Raw genomic sequence first — 17,829 nt, 5'->3', positions numbered from 1 at the left:
GCGGCTATGACAGGTTCCAGCTCTTCATTATGAGATTGAAACCAGTCTGCATTTCTCTTCGCACTTTTGCCGTAGGTGGTCAAAGCTGAGTCATAGATGGCGTCTCTGATGTGGGCCCACTTGGTCTCAGCATCCCCTGTGGGAGTGTTTTGAAGGGCTGTTACAAGTGAATTTAGAAATTTTTGTAACAGCTGTGGGTGAGAAATTCTGCTTGTGTTCATGCGCGGGTGGCCCTTCTGCTTGGAATGATGCAACTTCTTTGGTCTGAGTCTAACCTTGCTGCGCACCAGGGAGTGGTCGGTGTCGCAGTCCGCACTGTGGAAGCTGCGTGTGATTTGAACACTGTTTAAGGCGGTTCACCTTGTGACAATGAGGATAGCTGGTGCCAACGACGCGATCTTGGGTGCCTCCATGAAACCTAGCTTATTACCTGCACCCCCTTTCCTTTCCCCCCTTCCACTCCCCCCTTTCCCCCCCTTCCACTCCCCCGTCCCCTTCCCTGCTCCACCCTCTCAGCTCACCCCCTCACAACCCCGTCCCAGCCCGCCCCCCCCTCGCACCATCTACCCCCCGCACCCCCTTTCCCTGCAACCCCCCACCCCCTTACTGCCCCCTTCCCAGCTCTCCCTCGCACCCCCTCCCTCTACCCCTCCCCCTCGCATCCCCTCCTCCCACCGGCACCATCCTACACCTGTGTAGGGGCCCCAACAACCCCACTGCCTTGTGGGCGTCTCGGGAGAGACCAAGGCTAAGGGAGTAAACCCTAACAGATAATCCGGAGTGGAACCCCGTAGGCGGTCATGTGTCACCTTTGGCATGTTTCCAGCAGTTCCTGCAGCCATACTGGTGCCAAACGTCGTGCCCTGCACTCCTTTGGACCCCACCAGAAAGGCCGAGAGGGGGATTTTGACGACTCGGCAACTCTCAACCTCCATAAATTTGCCCAGGCATGCGCCATGGAGAGGTCACTCCATAGTTGCCTCACAGCAACTGACACAACACGGAAGGCAGCAGTTACGGGTTATAAGTCCAGATAAATTGGTGTAGAAACTGGGCGCCACGGGTTGCCTTAGTCGGTGGGAGAGGTCATTGCACCTCACTGGACAGCTACCGCCCGCCTCAAAACGGGCAGCCCCCGGTCAATAAGGTTCTGTCCCGCCATAGTCTACCTGCTTCAATGGGTGCTTGGAGCTCAGGGTCATTGCCCGAAAGGTGGACTGATACACCGCACCAAACAACACGAAAAAAGGAAAGAAGGTACCAGCCCTTCGCTTTGCAAGCTGGAACGTCAGAACTATGTGTCCTGGCCTGTCAGAAGACCTTACACAAATCAATGATTCTCTGAAGACTGCCATCATTAACAACGAGCTCAGTAGACTCAATGTAGACATTGCAGCACTTCAGGAGACTCGCCTCCCCGCGAGTGGATCTCTAGCAGAGCAAGACTACACCTTCTGGCAGGGCCGGGATCCTGAAGAACCAAGACAGCATGGAGTGGGCTTCGCCATCAGAAACTCCTTGCTCAGCATGATAGAGCCTCCCTCAAATGGCTCAGAACGCATACTGTCCATCCGACTGCTCACCACCTGAAGCTAAAGACCAGTTCTACGAGAAACTCCATAACATCATTAGCAGCATCCCCAACATCGAACACCTATTCCTGCTGGGGGACTCTAATGCCAGGGTTGGGGCCGACCATGACTCATGGCCCTCCTGCCTTGGGCGCTATGGCGTTGGAAGGATGAATGAGAACGGGCAGACTGCTTGAGTTGTGTACCTATCATAACCTCTGCATCACCAACTCGTTCTTTCACACTAAACCCGGTCACCAGGTTTCATGGAGGCACCCAAGATCGTGTCGTTGATCAGTTAGACTTGTCTTTAAGAAACAATCTTCCACAACAAATAAAACATTACCTCAAAATATTCAAGCTCATTACTTGAAAAAGATTTCTGGTTATATGGCGCCTTTCATGAGTTCATAGCTAACATTTTTTTGATGTGTAATCACTTTTTTATCGTAGGGAACATTTAGTCGGTTTGAACAAGAAGCTCTTGCAAGCACCACTGAGACAAATGGCTGGTTAAGTGTTTTTTTTAAGTGTCGCATAAATGTTTCTTGGGACATGAGTTGTAAAGACCCTGCTGTTCAGTTTGTGCCATGCGGTCTTTTATATCCACTTGAGAGGGCAGGTAGGGCCTTGGTTTAAACATCTCATCTCAAAGACAGGAACTCTCAACAATGTAGCACTCCATTGGAGGGTTATTTTTTTTTTAGAGATACAGCACTGAAACAGGCCCTTCGGCCCACCGAGTCTGTGCCGACCATCAACCACCCATTTATACTAATCCTATACTAATTCCATATTCCTACCACATACCCACCAGTCCCTACCACCTACCTATCCTAGGGGTAATTTATAATGGCCAATTTACCTATCAACCTGCAAGTCTTTGGCATGTGGGAGGAAACTGGAGCACCCGGAGGAAACCCACGCAGACACAGGGAGAACTTGCAAACTCCACACAGGCAGTACCCGGAATTGAACCCGGGTCGCTGGAGCTGTGAGGCTGCGGTGCTAGCCACTGTGCCCCCCCTGGGGGATTATGGACTGAAGTGTCTGGGTGGGGTTTGAACCCATGACTTGCTGACTCGAAGGTGAGTATGCTGTTACAGAGGCAGTCTGACATTGTTTTTATGCAAATGTTGTACACTTCATCAATTTGGAGCCGAGATAGCGGAAGTGGATTGGACAATCAAAAAGCAGTTAATTATTGAAACACATCTTGCAGTTGGGTTGAAGTCTTTTTGAAAACTTATTCTTGGTGAGCTTTGTTTTGCTTTGTGAATGGCACTACCAAACGCATCTTCCCCTCCCTTCCCCTGTCAGCATTCCGAAGGGATCGTTCTCTCCGCGACACCCTGATCTGCTCCTCCATTACCCCCACCACCTCGTCCCCGTCCCATGGCACCTTCCCCTGCAATCGCAGGAGGTGTAATACCTGCCCATTTAGCTCCTCTCTCCTCACTATCCCAGGTCCCAAACCCTCCTTTCAGGTGAAGCAGCGATTTACTTGTACTTCTTTCAATGTAGTATACTGTATTCGCTGCTCACAATGTGGTCTCCTCTACATTGGGGAGACCAAGCGCAGACTGGGTGATCGCTTTGCGGAACACCTCTGCTCAGTCCACAAGCAGGACCCTGAGCTTCCGGTTGCTTGCCATTTCAACACTCCCCCCTGCTCTCATGCTCACATCTCTGTCCTGAGATTGCTGCAGTGTTCCAGTGAACATCAACGCAAGCTCGAGAAACAGCATCTCGTCTACCGATTTAGGCACACTACAGTCTGCCGGACTGAACATTGAGTTCAATAATTTCAGAGCATGACAGGCCCCCCATTTTACTTGCATTTTTAGTTATTATTTTTTTTTTGCATTTATTTCATTTCATCTTAGTTTGTTCAGTTTGCTTACCCACTTTTTTTTTCATGTTTGCACTTGCTGCTGTTCAATATTCAGTCCATTACACCTTGTCTGTACTAATGCTTTGTCTTTCAACACACCATTAACATATTGTTTGCCTTTGTTCCATGACCTTTTGGTCAGCTATGTGGCCTTGTCCAATCTACACCTTCTGCATCTCTTGCCCCACCCCCACCTCACTTGCTTATAATCTGTGACATTTCTAATATTTATCAGTTCCGAAGAAGGGTCACTGACCCGAAACGTTAATTCTGCTTCTCTCTCCACAGATGCTGCCAGACCTGCTGAGTGGTTCCAGCATTTCTTGTTTTTATTTCAGATTTCCAGCATCCGCAGTATTTTGCTTTTATATTAGTAAAAGATTGTTGTTGTGTAACTTGGAGATAAGTGAAACAGTTTGTGACAGTGAAGCAACAGTTACTATTTTAAATGTGAAGTTTGCCTGAAATGAAGCTTTGGGAAATTGAAGCTGTATATCCTTGGGTTGAAGAGATAAACCCATTGTTTTAACTCCATACCTATTGATATTCTCTGGGTGATAAAAGTTTAAATGTTTGGCACACCCATGGTTTGTATCATTTCAACTTTAACAGAAAAATAACCAGTTGGAGCCTAGACATCTGAAACCTTGACTCTAAAGGTATCACAAGCCAATCCATTTGGTAAATTTCATGTTCTTGCCAATCAGGAATTTCAGTTGTTGGGAAAACTGGGAGACAGTTTTTTTCCCATAAATCATATTGAGTGATTAGTTCACCTTTTTATTGGTGGATTTTCCTGGTTGGCCATTCAAGGTCAGTTTTTGTATTATCTGTTAATCATGTAGTCCCAGGTGAAGGAAGCAAAAAACAGGAAATGTTTGTGACAAAACTTCAAATATTTCTGTGCATTGTACACATCTATATTAATCTTATATCTGGGCATGCTTCTTGTCTTCAAAACTTGCACTTATATAGCAACTTTAAAGTAAAAAAATGCCCCCAAGGTGCTTGTAAAAGGCATTGTAAAAGAAAATGTGAGCTATTCGGGTAGATGACCAAAGGTTCGGTCAAAGATGTATGTTTTAAAGATCATCTTGAAAGGTGGAGAAAGTCATGGAGAGGTTTAGGGAGGGAATTCCAGAGTTTAGAGCCCAGGCAGCTGAAGGCACAATTGCCAATGGTTCACGACTTGTTGGCAAACCCTGATCTAGTTGATCCTCTCTATCTCTTGCTTTCTGTTTGTTGTCTCCGGTCCCTGACTCTGGGTTGTCATACTCTGTTTCCCCCCTGCCCCTCCCCCCTTTTCTTCCCTTCTCTCTCCCCACGCCATGTGTGTGTCTCTCACCACCCTCCCGCTCTCGTCCGATGCCCGCTTGTGCATGTGATTGCTCTTGCGCTCACTTTCTCCCCAACTTGCTATTCCTCTCCTCCCTCTCCCACTCTGTCAGCCAGCCCCCCCACCCTGTTGGCTGCTCGTGCGTGCTGTCTCTCTCGCTCTCTGTCGGCGCTCTCTCTCCCTCGCGCGCTGTGTCGCCCGCCCTTGCACGCTGTGACTTGCTGGTTCCTGACTCACTGCGTCGTAACTGTGGGACACACTGTGTCAGTCGTCTCCTTCCTGACATGTTGATGTGAAGTAGCTGGGTGCAGCTGAAGTCAGAACATTTCCAGCAGTGTCTTCTGTTCCCACCCTTGTGTGGTGAGTTCTGCAAACCCTCCAGGATCTATGCTTGGCCCCTTTCTCTTCCTCATTTGTTTCTCGTCCTTGAAGACGTCATCTGCAGTGTTGGCATGTGCTTCTACCCACCTGTATCTAACTATCCATCATCTCTTTTGACCCCTTCACTGTGTTGTTGGACTCCAGTTTAGGAAGATCCGCAGTTTTGTTTAGAAGAAATTCGCTAACATGGTGTCCCTGGGTGGGTTAGAGGATTTCTTCCCCTTAGTTACTGTTGCAATGTATGATTGTTAGTCCTACAGCAATACCGTGCATGTGATTTGTGCCCTAGGCATTCAAATGAGATTTACTATATTAACTGTTAACAGTATTGTTCTTGTATAACTTCTGCAGTGTTACATTAAATGACTAGCAGTTAATGTGAAATGGTTTCCCTGTGGACATCAGGTGATCAGACTTGACCCCTCTAAGTTGCCTTCTAGGCCACGGACTTCTCACTGCCTCTAGAGCTCTAACTTTGAAGGAGGGTGGTGAGGTTTCTGCCTGTCTTTGTACTGTTTAACTGCTTTGTTCTACACCTACTGGTCTCTGGCCATGTTATCAACTCAGGATGAGCTGTTCTACATAGTATTCTAATCTCCTCGCCCTCCATCTCTGCCTTACAGGCTGTTCTCATGGAATGTGTAGGCTTTCCTTAACTACGTTAGGCCTTCATAATTCTGACAGCACTGAAAGGCTGCTGAGGCAATCAGATTGTGTGGTAGATTGATTGGCAGACAGAAAATGCCAGCCTCACTGCAAACTCTATACTCTCATCACTGATTTTATCTCTCTCAGCAAGTCCTGCTCGCCCATCAACCCTGGGCTTGCTGATCTATGTTGGCTTTTGCTCCCCCTAGGCTTCAAATTCTAAATTTGCATCATTGTGCTTAAGTCCCTTCATGACCTCAGCTATTTAACCTCCTACAGTGTTATAACCCTTCTCCCCCTGAACATTGCCTCTTTCTCTGGCCTTTTGAACATTCCACGCCCCCCCGCCCCCTTGCTCCACCATTAATGGCAATATTTTTAACCATCTAGCGTTTCCCTTAAAAGGATCGGTTTAAGACACTCTATAAGCCTTACCTCTTTGATCAAGCTTTTGGCCACCTCTCGTAATATTCTTCTGCTTGGTTTCTATCTTTGTCTGATTCAGTGAAGTGTGTTGAGACATTTTTATATTGCTGGCACTGTAAAGCAATTTGTTGTTTAGTAATAATAAAAACAAGAAATGCTGGAAATACTCAGCAGGTCTGGCAGCATCTGTGGAGAGAGAAGCAGAGTTAACGTTTCAGGTCAGTGACCCTTCTTCGGAACTGACAAATATTAGAAATGTAAAAGGTTATAAGCAAGTAAAGCGGGGGTGGGGCAAGAGATAACAAAAGAGAAGGTGTTGATAGGGCATGGAAATTTCCAGTTTCCTGGCCCTAACCGCCGCCTCTTCACTATGGACGTCCAATCTCTCGACACCTCCATCCCACACCAGGACGGCTTGAGGGATCTCCGCTTCTTCCTTGAACAGAGGCCCAACCAGTCCCCATCCACCACCACCCTCCTCTGTCTGGCTGAACTTGTTCTTACATTGAATAACTTCTCCTTCAACTCCACTCACTTCCTTCAAGTTAAAGGTGTTGCTATGGGCACCCGCATGGGTCCTAGTTATGCCTGCCTTTTTGTGGGATAAGTCGAACATTCCTTGTTCCAGTCCTACTCGGGCCCCCTCCCCCAACTCTTTTTCCGGTACATTGATGACTGTCTCAGTGCCATTTCCTGCTCCCGCCTGGAACTAGAAAACTTTATCAACTTTGCTTCTAATTTCCACCCTTCTCTCACCTTCACATGGTCCATCTCTGACACTTGCCTTCCTCGACCTCTCTGTCTCCATCTCTGGGAATAGGCTGTTCTCGAATATTCGTTATAAGCCCACCGACTCCCACAGCTACCTTGACTACACTTCTTCATACCCTGCCTCCTGTAAGGACTCCATTCCATTCTCCCAGTTTCTTTGTCTCTGACGCATCTGCTCTGATACCTTCCAAGACAGCACTTCTGATATGTCTTCCTTTTTCCTCAATCGAGGATTACCCCCCACTGTGGTTGACGGGGCCCTCAACCGTGTCTGGCTCATTTCCCGTACCGCTACCCTCACCCCGTCCCCTCCCTCCCAGAACTTGCCACCCCACCAGCCTCCAGATCCAAAGGAATCATCCTCCATCACATCCAGTGTGATGCCACTACCAACCGCATCTTTCCCTCCCTTCCCCCGTTGGCATTCTGAAGGGATCGTTCTCTCCACGACAACCTGGTCCACTCCTCCATTACCCCCACCACTTCGTCCCCTTTCCACGGCACCTTCCCCTGCAATTGCAGGAGGTGTAACACCTACTATCCAAGGCCCCAAACACTCCTTTCAGGTGAAGCAGCGATATACTTGTACTTCTTTCAATGTAGTATACTGTATTCGCTGCTCACAATGTGGTCTCCTCTACACTGGGGAGACCAAATGCAGACTGGGAATTGCTTTGCGGAAACCTCCGTTAAATTAAGGGCGGCATCGACCGGGCCTCACAGCTCCATCGACCCGGGTTCAATTCTGGGTACTGCCTGTGTGGAGTTTGCAAGTTCTCCCTGTGTCTGCGTGGGTTTTCTCCGGGTGCTCCAGTTTCCTCCCACATGCCAAAGACTTGCTGGTTGGTAGGTAAATTGGCCATTATAAATTGCCCCTAGTATAGGTAGGTGGTAGGGAAATATAGGGACAGGTGGGGATGTGGTAGGAATATGGGATTAGTGTAGGATTAGTATAAATGGGTGGTTGATGGTCGGCACAGACTCGGTGGGCCGAAGGGCCTGTTTCAGTGCTGTATCTCTAAATAAAATGTTTTTTTAAAAAGTCCGTAAGCATGACCCTGAGTTTCCAGTTGCTGGCCATGTCAACCCCGCCCCCCCCCCCCCCCCACCTTTCATGCTCTCATCTCTGTCTTGGGATTGCTGCAGTGTTACAGTGAACATCAATGCAAGCTCGAGGAATAGTATCTCATTTACCGATTAGGCACACTGAACATTGAATTCAATAATTTCAGAACATGGCTGCCCCCTTTTTATGTTAGGTTTTCTTTTTTTCTTTCTTTGTTTATTTTATATTAGTTTCTTTAGTTTGTTTCTGCTGTGCCTACCCACTGTCTGTTTTTTATAAATAAAGATGTATTAATGTTTTTGCTTGGAGTGCTTTGTGCTTTACAGTCAATTCACACCCTCTCTGCACTTGTTTTGTCTTTCAGCACACCATTAACATACCGTTTGCCTTTGTTCCATGACCTTCTGGTCAGTTATTCTCTGTGACCTTGTCCTATCAACACCTCTTTAGTTCTCTCTTGCCCCACCCCCGTTTTACTCTAGTATAGGTGAATATCTATCCCTCAACCGACACTGCTGAATCTGTTATCTGTCATTGCCACAATGCTGTTTGTGGGAGCTTGGTGTGTACAATTACATTACAGCAGTGAATGCTGTTACAAAAGGTTTAATTTTTGTACTAAAATCTTAGACGTCTGTGTGTTTTCAGAACTGAGAAAAGAATTTTAGTGGACTTAGTCACCTGCAAATAGCTGGAACTTTTGGATGTTGACTTTGTATGCAAGAATAGGTGAAGCAAGTAGTTTCAAGGAAACAGCAAAGGGTTTTGACCTCCTTTGAGTGACAGGAGACAGTGTCTGGACATTTTTTATTCGTTTGTGGGATGTGGACGTCGCTGGCTAGGCCATCATTTATTGCCCATCCTAATTGCCTTTGAACCGAGTGCATTGCGAGGCCATTTCAGAGGGCATTTTAAGAGTCAACCACATTGCTGTGGGTCTGGAGTCACATGTCGGCGAGACCAGGTAACGACAGCACATTTCCTTCCCTAAATGACATTCGTGAAACAGATGGGTTTTTACAACAATCAGCAGTGGTTTCATGGTCATCCTTAGACTAGCTTTTTTTATTCCAAATTTATTAATTGAATTCATATTTCACCATCTGTTGTAGTGGGATTTGAACCCATGCCCCCAGAGCATTAGCCAGGGCTCTGAATTACTAGTCCAGTGAAATTACCACTATGCCATCACCTCCCCCATGTGATCATTTTCAGGAAGGTTTTTTCACTTCGGACTTTTAAAACCCAGTGAGTTGGACAAAGAGCAAGCATTTTTGAAACTTAGACTTGACCTGCCTGGAGAAAAAGACCTCTCTCTGTAAAGGAGACTTGCATCTCCTGAAAAAAAGAAATCCTGCATTTGAAAGGTGGTATATTCCTATTGCCTCCTGTCTCTGAAGAAGCCCTGCATCCATAGTTGCCTCCTGTGTTTTGGGAAATCCTGGAACCTGAACAAAGTTTCTATTGCTGTGTTGCTGCGGTGAGTCCTGAGCAGACTGGTTGCTGCATCCCTGCTGAAAGACCTGTGTGATGCCTGCTGTAGTCAAATTGCCTGAACGCCTACCCATTAAAGACTGTTCATCAACCTCACCTGGAGAGACTTTGAGTGGCATCTAACCCTGGGACACCTCACCGTGCTGAAAACATCCTAACAGATTGTGTTAAACTCGATCATTTTATTATTCCATCTATTCCTAAGAAACAGCTGTCAGCTAAAATCCTTTTTCTCCTGGTTAACAGTTTTTTAAAATGTAGGTGTGTGCATGAGGGTTAAGGAAATCAGGGGTTTTTCATATATTTAGATTTATCTCATTAGTAGTTAAGAGTTGCTATTTCTTTTCTAATAAATTAATAATGTTACACAAACATAGAAATAGCAGGACTCGGCCATTCGACCCTTCGGGCCTGCTCCGCCGTTCAAAAAAGATCACGTCTGATCGTCTAATTAAGTACCCTGTTCCCGCTTTCTCCCCATATCCCTTGATCCCTTTGGCATTAAGAAATATATCTATCTCCTTGAATATATCTAATGACTTGGCCTCCCCTGCCTTCTGTGGTAAAGAATGCGGTATGCTGTTGTTTAAAGAAACCTGGTTTGGTGTGCTTTATCCTGGGGGACAAATAAAGTGTTTAATTTGGCTATTCAACGGTAGGTGGGAAACTTTATTTGACAAGCTGTGACCTGTGGAGTGGTGGGACTGAATTAACAGTGCATTTCTCTCTTCTTGGCTGTAACACTACACTTCAGTAGTACTTCATCGGCTTTGGGATGACCTGACGTGGTGAAATCTGCTACAGAAATGCAAGTCTTTCTTGGCAGATAGTTGGAATAACTGTAGTTAGGTTTTATGTGAGTGAATTCAATGCAAGAAAAGTTGGATAAATTGATTATATGTATTTCAAAAAGTACAAATTGTATAAATATGAAGCAGCTAGAAATCTGAAATGATCTCAGAATATGTTCCAAGTACACTGCAGACCAGTCAGCATCTGAAAAGAGAAGCAAACCAGTCATATTTTGGGACTTTTCTGTTAAATGATCTATGTTCATATTTTATTACAGATTATAAGTTTGGTTACATTGTGTGTTTAATAGATTATATAAAAACATGTGTGATTTATTAGCCTCTCACATTATCCATTTTATAGAATGCCTTATATTAAAACCTGAAGAGTGACCCCAATGAAAATTCCTTCTCTGTTTTACTTCAGGGTGGTGACATTATGAAGCTGGAGAATGGGCAGTCGAAACTTGGTCTGCCACCTCTTAACCCCGAGCAACAGGAAGCACTGCAGAAGGTGAGACAAAATCTGACAGTGAGCATATTGATTTTTTTTTTCTTTATTCATTCTGTCATGGGATTTGAGTGTCGCTGGCAAAGCTAACATTTATTGCAAATCCCTAATTGCCCTTGAGTAGGCAGTGATGAGCTGTCTTCTTGAACTGCTGTAGTCCATGTGGGGTAGGTACATCCGCAGTGGAAGGGAGTTCCAGGATTTTGATCCAGTGGCAGTGAAGGAACGGTGATACAGTTCCAAGTCAGGATGGTGATTGGCTTGGAGGGACTTGCAGATGAGGGTGTTTCCATGTATCTGCTGTCCTTGTCCATTTTGGTGGTAGAGGTCGTGGGTTCGGAAAGCACTGGGGTTCGAAGGAGACTTGGCCATTTGCTGGAGTGCATTTTATACATAGATGAAATTCAAAATGTATTCTGTAGAATTTAACTTATGCAAAGTTTGGGGGTGGGGTGCTTTGGTGAGCTGGGTGCCATGGGGATTTGGTGGGGGGCGGGGTGTTGTCTGGTGACCTTTGATGCAGGGTCCAGTCCCCACCACCTCCGTTGTCCCTGTTTATCCCAGACATTGGTGTATATCGAGCAAATTATGTAGATCATTTGTCATTACTATAGGTGTCAATTACAGAACCCTTGCTTAAATCGTATTAAGCTGACTGACTATTTCAGACAGTTCAAACAGCTGTTCACACCTCTTTAAAGTGTGATTACCTGTCAGTTCATCCTTTCAGGCTGTCCCGCTACCGTCAGCAACCCTTTAGCCTCTGAAACACCTGCAATTGCTGCATTTACCTGCTGTATTGGTGAAAATGAGCAAGACTCCTGGGTATTTCAGTTCCAGGCTTCAAACTCCCAAGCATAATGCTTCCTGAGCCCTCACTCGGAGCAGTAGATATGCAGAGTAACTCTCACCAAGAATAATTAATGTTGCATTAATTAGCTACTTTAGAACTTAACCAGAAAACATGTCTGTGCTGCAATGACAAGTAAATCGCGCATAGTCGATAATCTTGCAGGATAGGCATGTTTTTGGGAAATGAACTTCAATGTAGATAAGTGCAAGGTAATACATTTTAGTTGGAAGAAACCACATATTCCTGGGAAGAATGGGGTAGAGGAGCTGGAATCTGGGGGCACAGATAGACAGGTCACAAATTAATAAGGATTAATAAGGCCATTTTTAAAGACAAAGCACTGGGGGTTTATTTGTAGTGGGATAGAATTGAAAAGCAGTTATGTTAAACTTTCATAGAACCCAGTTAAAACCCATTTAGAGTACTGTGCATAGTTCTGGTTTCCATATGAAGAAGCTGGGGTTCTTGGAGCAAGGGAGGTTGAGGGAAGATCTGATGGTGTACAAGATTGATGGGTTTAGGTAAGGTAGGCAAAGAAAAGCTGTTGCCATTAGCTAATGGTACAAGGACTAGAGGACACAGATTTAAGGTTTTGGTCAAGAGATGCAGGGCTGATGTGAGTTGGAACTTAATTTACACAGCAAGTAGTAATGATCTGGACCTCGCTGCCTATGAGGGTGGTGGAAGCGGAGGCGATCGGTAATTTCAAAAGGAAATTGGATGGGCACTTGAAGGAAATAAACTTACACTGCCGCAGGGATCGAGTGGCAGAATAGGACTGACTGGATTCCTGTAGAGAGAACTGGCATAGACTTGATGTGCTGAATGGTTGCCTCCCGTGCCATAATGACCATGATAAATAGGGTATAGAGGCACTGTAGAAGGTGCAAAAAAGATTTACTAGAATGCTGCCAGAACTGAGAATATAACTGTCTGAAATGATTGAATGGCCTGGGGATCTTTTTAAAAAGAGAAGGCAGAGGAGTGACCTGCTGGAGGTCTTTAAAATTATGAAAGGGTAGACATAGTGAAGATATTTTCATCATTGACAAAGCCTCTACATCCACTGATGGATGAAACCACTTTAGTGCCTGCTTTGGATGCAATTTCCTCATAGAAGCTCCAGCGACCCGGGTTCAATTCTGGGTACTGCCTGTGTGGAGTTTGCAAGTTCTCCCTGTGTTTGCGTGGGTTTTCGCCGGGTGCTCCGGTTTCCTCCCACCACCAAAAGACTTGCAGTTGATAGGTAAATTGGCCATTATAAATTGCCCCTAATAGAGGTAGGTGGTCGGGGAATATAGGGACAGGTGGGGATGTTGTAGGAATATGGGATTAGTATAAATGGGTGGTTGATGGTCAGCACAGACTCGGTGGGCCGAAGGGCCTGTTTCAGTGCTGTATCTCTAAATAAATAAATAAATGTTCATCAGAGAAACATGCCATTCAGCCCAACTAGTCCATGTTGGTGTAGATCTACTACTCACGTGGGAGATATAATTCCATGTATCTGCCCTGTTGCAAGATCCCTTTATTCACATTTCTGTCATCCTCCCATATAACAGGGATGGAAGCACATTACCTCACACCTGTGGATTAGTAAGGCGAAGCTTCATCTTTTCACTTGCTTTTCTTTTACAGGCTAAGAAGTATGCAATGGAACAAAGCATTAAGAGTGTGTTAGTGAAGCAGACGATCGCTCACCAGCAGCAGCAGCTCACCAACCTGCAGGTGAGTCCTGCTTGGGGCCTGCACTCCTCCTTTTCCTGCTCTCACTGGTATTGTGCTGCATACATGCCTATGCAGTCGGGCCACCTTTATTGTAAAGGTGTGGGGGTATCTCTGAGGTGGGCACCTCCGTGTTCATCTGAAATGCGGGCAGTTTCCCAGTTCATTATAAAGAGCGTGCTTTGTCTGAGGCTCAAGAGTTTTGGGCTGATTTGCCTGGAAGACGGCACTGAAATTCAGTCCCTGATTGCTACCTTTTAAGATGTAGCTGGACCTAGATTGTGAACACGTGGACCCTGATCTGTCAGTGGGAGGCAGAGATTCAGCATTGCACTCAGTACAATGCCCAGACTCTCTGTGATTGACTCTAATTAGCCTGTGGAGTAAGTAAGTAACTCCAATTTAAGGTTGATTTGACGCATCATATTTTATTTTCTTACGGATACACAGCACCTCTTTGCAACAGCTTGGGAGCTGGAGGGTGGCGGTGGAAGAGCAGTGGAGCTATTTGTATAACACTGTTAGTTCCCTTCTGCAATCAGCCATTGAATTAGTGGCTGTGCGTGCAGCAGTACCACCTTTACAGGTGGCCACTGCAGCCAGTGACTGGGACCCTGTGTGTAATTAGCCAGATATAGGAGGCATTGTAAGCAGTGTAGATGGAAGCATAAAATTACATAATAGGAGAAGGAGTAGACCATTCAGCCCCTGAGCCTGCTCTGCCATTCAGTAAAATCATGGCTGATCTGATCTTGGCCTCAACTCCACTTTTCTGCCTGTTCCCCATATCCCTTGACTCCCTTGTACGTCAAAAATCTGTCTAACTCAGCCTTGAATATATTCAATGAGCCAGTCTTCACGGCTCTCTGGGCTAAAGAATTCTAAAGATTAATGACCTTCTGAGAGAAGAAATTCCTCCTCATCTCTGTCTTAAATGGGAGACCCCTCATTCTGAAACTGCCCCCTAGTTCTAGATTTACCCATGAGGGGAAGCATCCTCTCAGCATCTACCCTGTCAAGCGCCCTCAGAATCATCTTTATTCCAATAAGATCATCTCTCAATCTTCTAAACTCCAGTGAGTATAAGCCCAACCTGCTCAACCTTTCCTCATAAGACAAATTCATCCCAGGAATCAACCGAGTGAACCTTCCAATGAGCCTCCAATGCAAGCATATCCCTCCTTTAAAAATAAAAGACCAAAACTGCGTACGCAGTACTCTGGGTGCAGTCTTACCAACACTCTGCACAGCTGTAGCAAGACTTCCCTACTTTTATACTCCATCCCTCTTGAAATAAAGGTCAACAGTCCATTTGCTTTCCTAATTGCATGCTGTACCTGCGTGCTGACTTTTTATGATTTGTGTACGAGGACATCCAGATCCCTCTGTAGTCTTTCCATTTAAATCTGCATTTCTGTTCTTACTATGCAAGTGGATAACCTCATATTTTCCTACATTATACCCCATCTGCCAAATTTTTGCCCACTCACTTAACCTATGTATATCCCCTTATAGACTGTGTCCTCCTCACAACTTGTTTTCCCACCTATCTTTGTATAGTCAGCAAGTTTGGCTACAATACACACTGTCCCTTCATCCAAGTCATTAATATAGATTGTAAATAGTTGAGGTCCCAGCACTGATCCCTGTGGCACACCATTAGTTACAGTTTGCAAACCTGAAAATGACCCATGTTTCCTGTTAGTTAGCCAATCCTCTAATGCTAGTATATTATCCCAATATATTAATATATATTGTCTTGTGTCGTAACCTTCTATGTGACACCTTTTCGAATGCCTTTGAGAAGTCCAAATATACTACATCTGCTGGTTCCCCTTTGTCCACCCTGCTGGTTGCATCCTCAGAGCTGTAAAAAATTTGCCAAACACGATTTCGCTTTCACAAAACCATGTTGACTCTGTGATTGCATTATGATTTTCCAAATGTCCTATGACTACTTCCTTAACAGATTCCAGCATTTTCCCAATGACAGTTGTTAGGTTAACTGGCCTATAGTTTCCTACTTTCTGTCTCCCTCCTTTCTTGAATAGAGGTGTTACATTTGCAGTTTTCCAATCCACTGGGACTTTTCCAGAATCTAGGGAAATGTGGAAGATTACAACCAATGCATCCACTATCTCTGCAGCCACTTCTTTTAAGACTCTAAGATACAGGCCATCAGGTCCAGGGGACTTGTCAGCCTTTAGTCAGAGTCAGAGTCATTTACGGGACAGAAGGAGGCTATTCGGCCCATCAAGTCCGTAACAGCTTTCCGTTGAACAATCCAGTTAGTCCCACTCGATCCCCATTGCCCTGCAAGTTTATTTCCTTCAAATGGTCATCCAATTTCCTTTTGCAGCGAGTTCCAGGTCATTGCCACCCACTACGTAAAAAAAAGTTCTTTCTCATATTCCCCCTGCATCCTTTGCCCAAAACTTTCAATCTCTCTCCTAGTCTTTGTACCATTAGTTAATCTGAACAGTTTTTCCTTGTCTAACTTATCTAAGCCTGTCATAATCTTGTACACCTCTATATGAAATCTCCCCTCAATCTCCTTTGCTCTAAGGAGAACAACCCCAACTTTTCCAACCTAATCTTGTAACTAAAATCTTCCATTACTGGAATCATTCTCATAAACCTCCTCTGCACCCTCTCAAGGACCCTCACATCCTTCTTAAAGTGTGGTGAACAGAACTGGATGCAGTACTCCAGCTGGGGCCTAACCAGAGCTTTATAAAGGTTCAGAATAACTGCTTTTGTACTCATTGCCTCTATTTATGAAGTTCCCTTATGCGTTACTAACTACTGTCTCACTATATCCTGCTACCTTCAAAGATAGATTTACATGAACATACAGATTAGGAGCAGGAGTAGGCTGCTCGGCCCCTTGAGCCTGCTGCACCATTCAGTAAGATCATGGCTGATCTGATTGTACCCTCGACTCCACATTCCCACCTACCCCTGATAACCTCTCTTGCTTATCAAGAATCTATCTATTTTGGCCTTAAAAATATTTAAAGACTCTGCTTCCACTCTCTTTTGAGGAAGAGAATTCCAAAGACTCTCAACCCTCTGAGAAAAAAATTCTCATATCTGTGTCTTAAATGGGTGACATCTTATTTTTAAATAGTGACCTGTAGTTCTAGATTCTCCCACAAGAGGAAACATCCTTTCCACATCCACCCTGTCAAGACCCCTTAGGATCTTATAAGTTTCAATCAAGTCGCCTCTTACTCTTCTAAACTCCAGCAGATACAAGCCTAGCCTGTCCAACTTTTCCTCATAAGGCAACCCGCCCATTCCAGATATTAGTCTAGTAAACCTTGTCTGCACTGCTTCAACACATTTACATCCTTCCTTAAATAAGGAGACCAATACTGTACACAGTACTCCAGATGTGGTCTCACCAATGCCCTGTATAACTGAAGCATAACCTCCCTACTTTTGTATTCAATTCCCCTCGCAATAAACAACTTTTTTTTTTTATTCATTCATGGGATGTGGGCATCGCTGGCTGTGCCAGCATTTGTTGCCCATCCCTAATTGCCCTCGAGAAGGTGGTCGTGAGCCACCTTCTTGAACCGCTGCAATCCATGTGGGTTAGGTACACCCACAGTGCTGTTAAGAAGGGAGTTCCAGGATTTTGACCCAGCGACAGTAAAGGAACAGTGTACTCGGTGGGCCGAAGGGCCTGTTTCAGTGCTGTATATCAAAATCTGAATCCAAGTCAGGATGCTGTGTGACTTGGAAGGGAACTTGCATGTGGTGGTGGTCCCTTGCATTTGTTGCCCTTGTCCTTCTAGGTCATAGAGTCATACAGCACAGAAACAGGCCCTTTGGCCCATCGTGTCTGTGCCGGCCATCAAGCACCTACCTATTCTAATCCCATTTTCCAGCACTTGGCCTGTAGCCTTGTACGCTATGGCGTTTCAAGTGCTCATCTAAATACTTCTTAAATGTTGTGATGGTTCCTGCCTCTACCACCTCTTCAGGCAGTGTGTTCCATATTCCAACCACCCTCTGGGTGAATTTTTTTTTCCTCAAATGCCCTCTAAACCTCCTTCCCCTTACCTTAAATCTATGCCCCCTGGTTATTGATCCCTCTGCTAAGGGAAAAAGTTTCTTATCTAATCTATCAATGCCCCTCGTTATTTTGTATACCTCAATCATGTCCCCCCTCAGTCTTCTCTGTGCTAAGGAAAACAACCCTCGCCTTTTCAGTCTCTCTTCATAGCTGAAACGCTCCAGACCAGGCAACATCCTGGTGAATCTCCTCTGCACCCTCTCCAGTGCAATCACATCCTTCCTATAGTGTGGTGACCAAAACTGTACACAGTACTCCAGTTGTGGCCTAACTAGCGT

The 17,829-nt window shown here is 45.3% G+C and overlaps 1 protein-coding gene across 2 annotated transcripts in view; it reads left to right on the top strand.

The window, feature by feature from the left end:
* Nucleotides 1-17,829, top strand: part of LOC137351792 (poly(U)-binding-splicing factor PUF60-like) — a 78,254-nt gene that overhangs the window by 17,603 nt on the left and 42,822 nt on the right. For both annotated transcript variants that reach the window (XM_068016637.1, XM_068016628.1), the window contains exons 3-4: nt 10,806-10,892; nt 13,381-13,470. In XM_068016637.1, coding sequence (XP_067872738.1) covers nt 10,806-10,892; nt 13,381-13,470 — 177 coding nt within the window. The remainder of the gene's footprint in view (nt 1-10,805; nt 10,893-13,380; nt 13,471-17,829) is intronic.

This window comes from Heterodontus francisci, chromosome 2 (assembly GCF_036365525.1).
Source record: "Heterodontus francisci isolate sHetFra1 chromosome 2, sHetFra1.hap1, whole genome shotgun sequence".
Taxonomy (NCBI): domain Eukaryota; kingdom Metazoa; phylum Chordata; class Chondrichthyes; order Heterodontiformes; family Heterodontidae; genus Heterodontus; species Heterodontus francisci.
The sequence above is the reverse complement of the archived record's forward strand: the minus strand, read 5'-3'. Positions and strand labels throughout refer to the sequence as shown.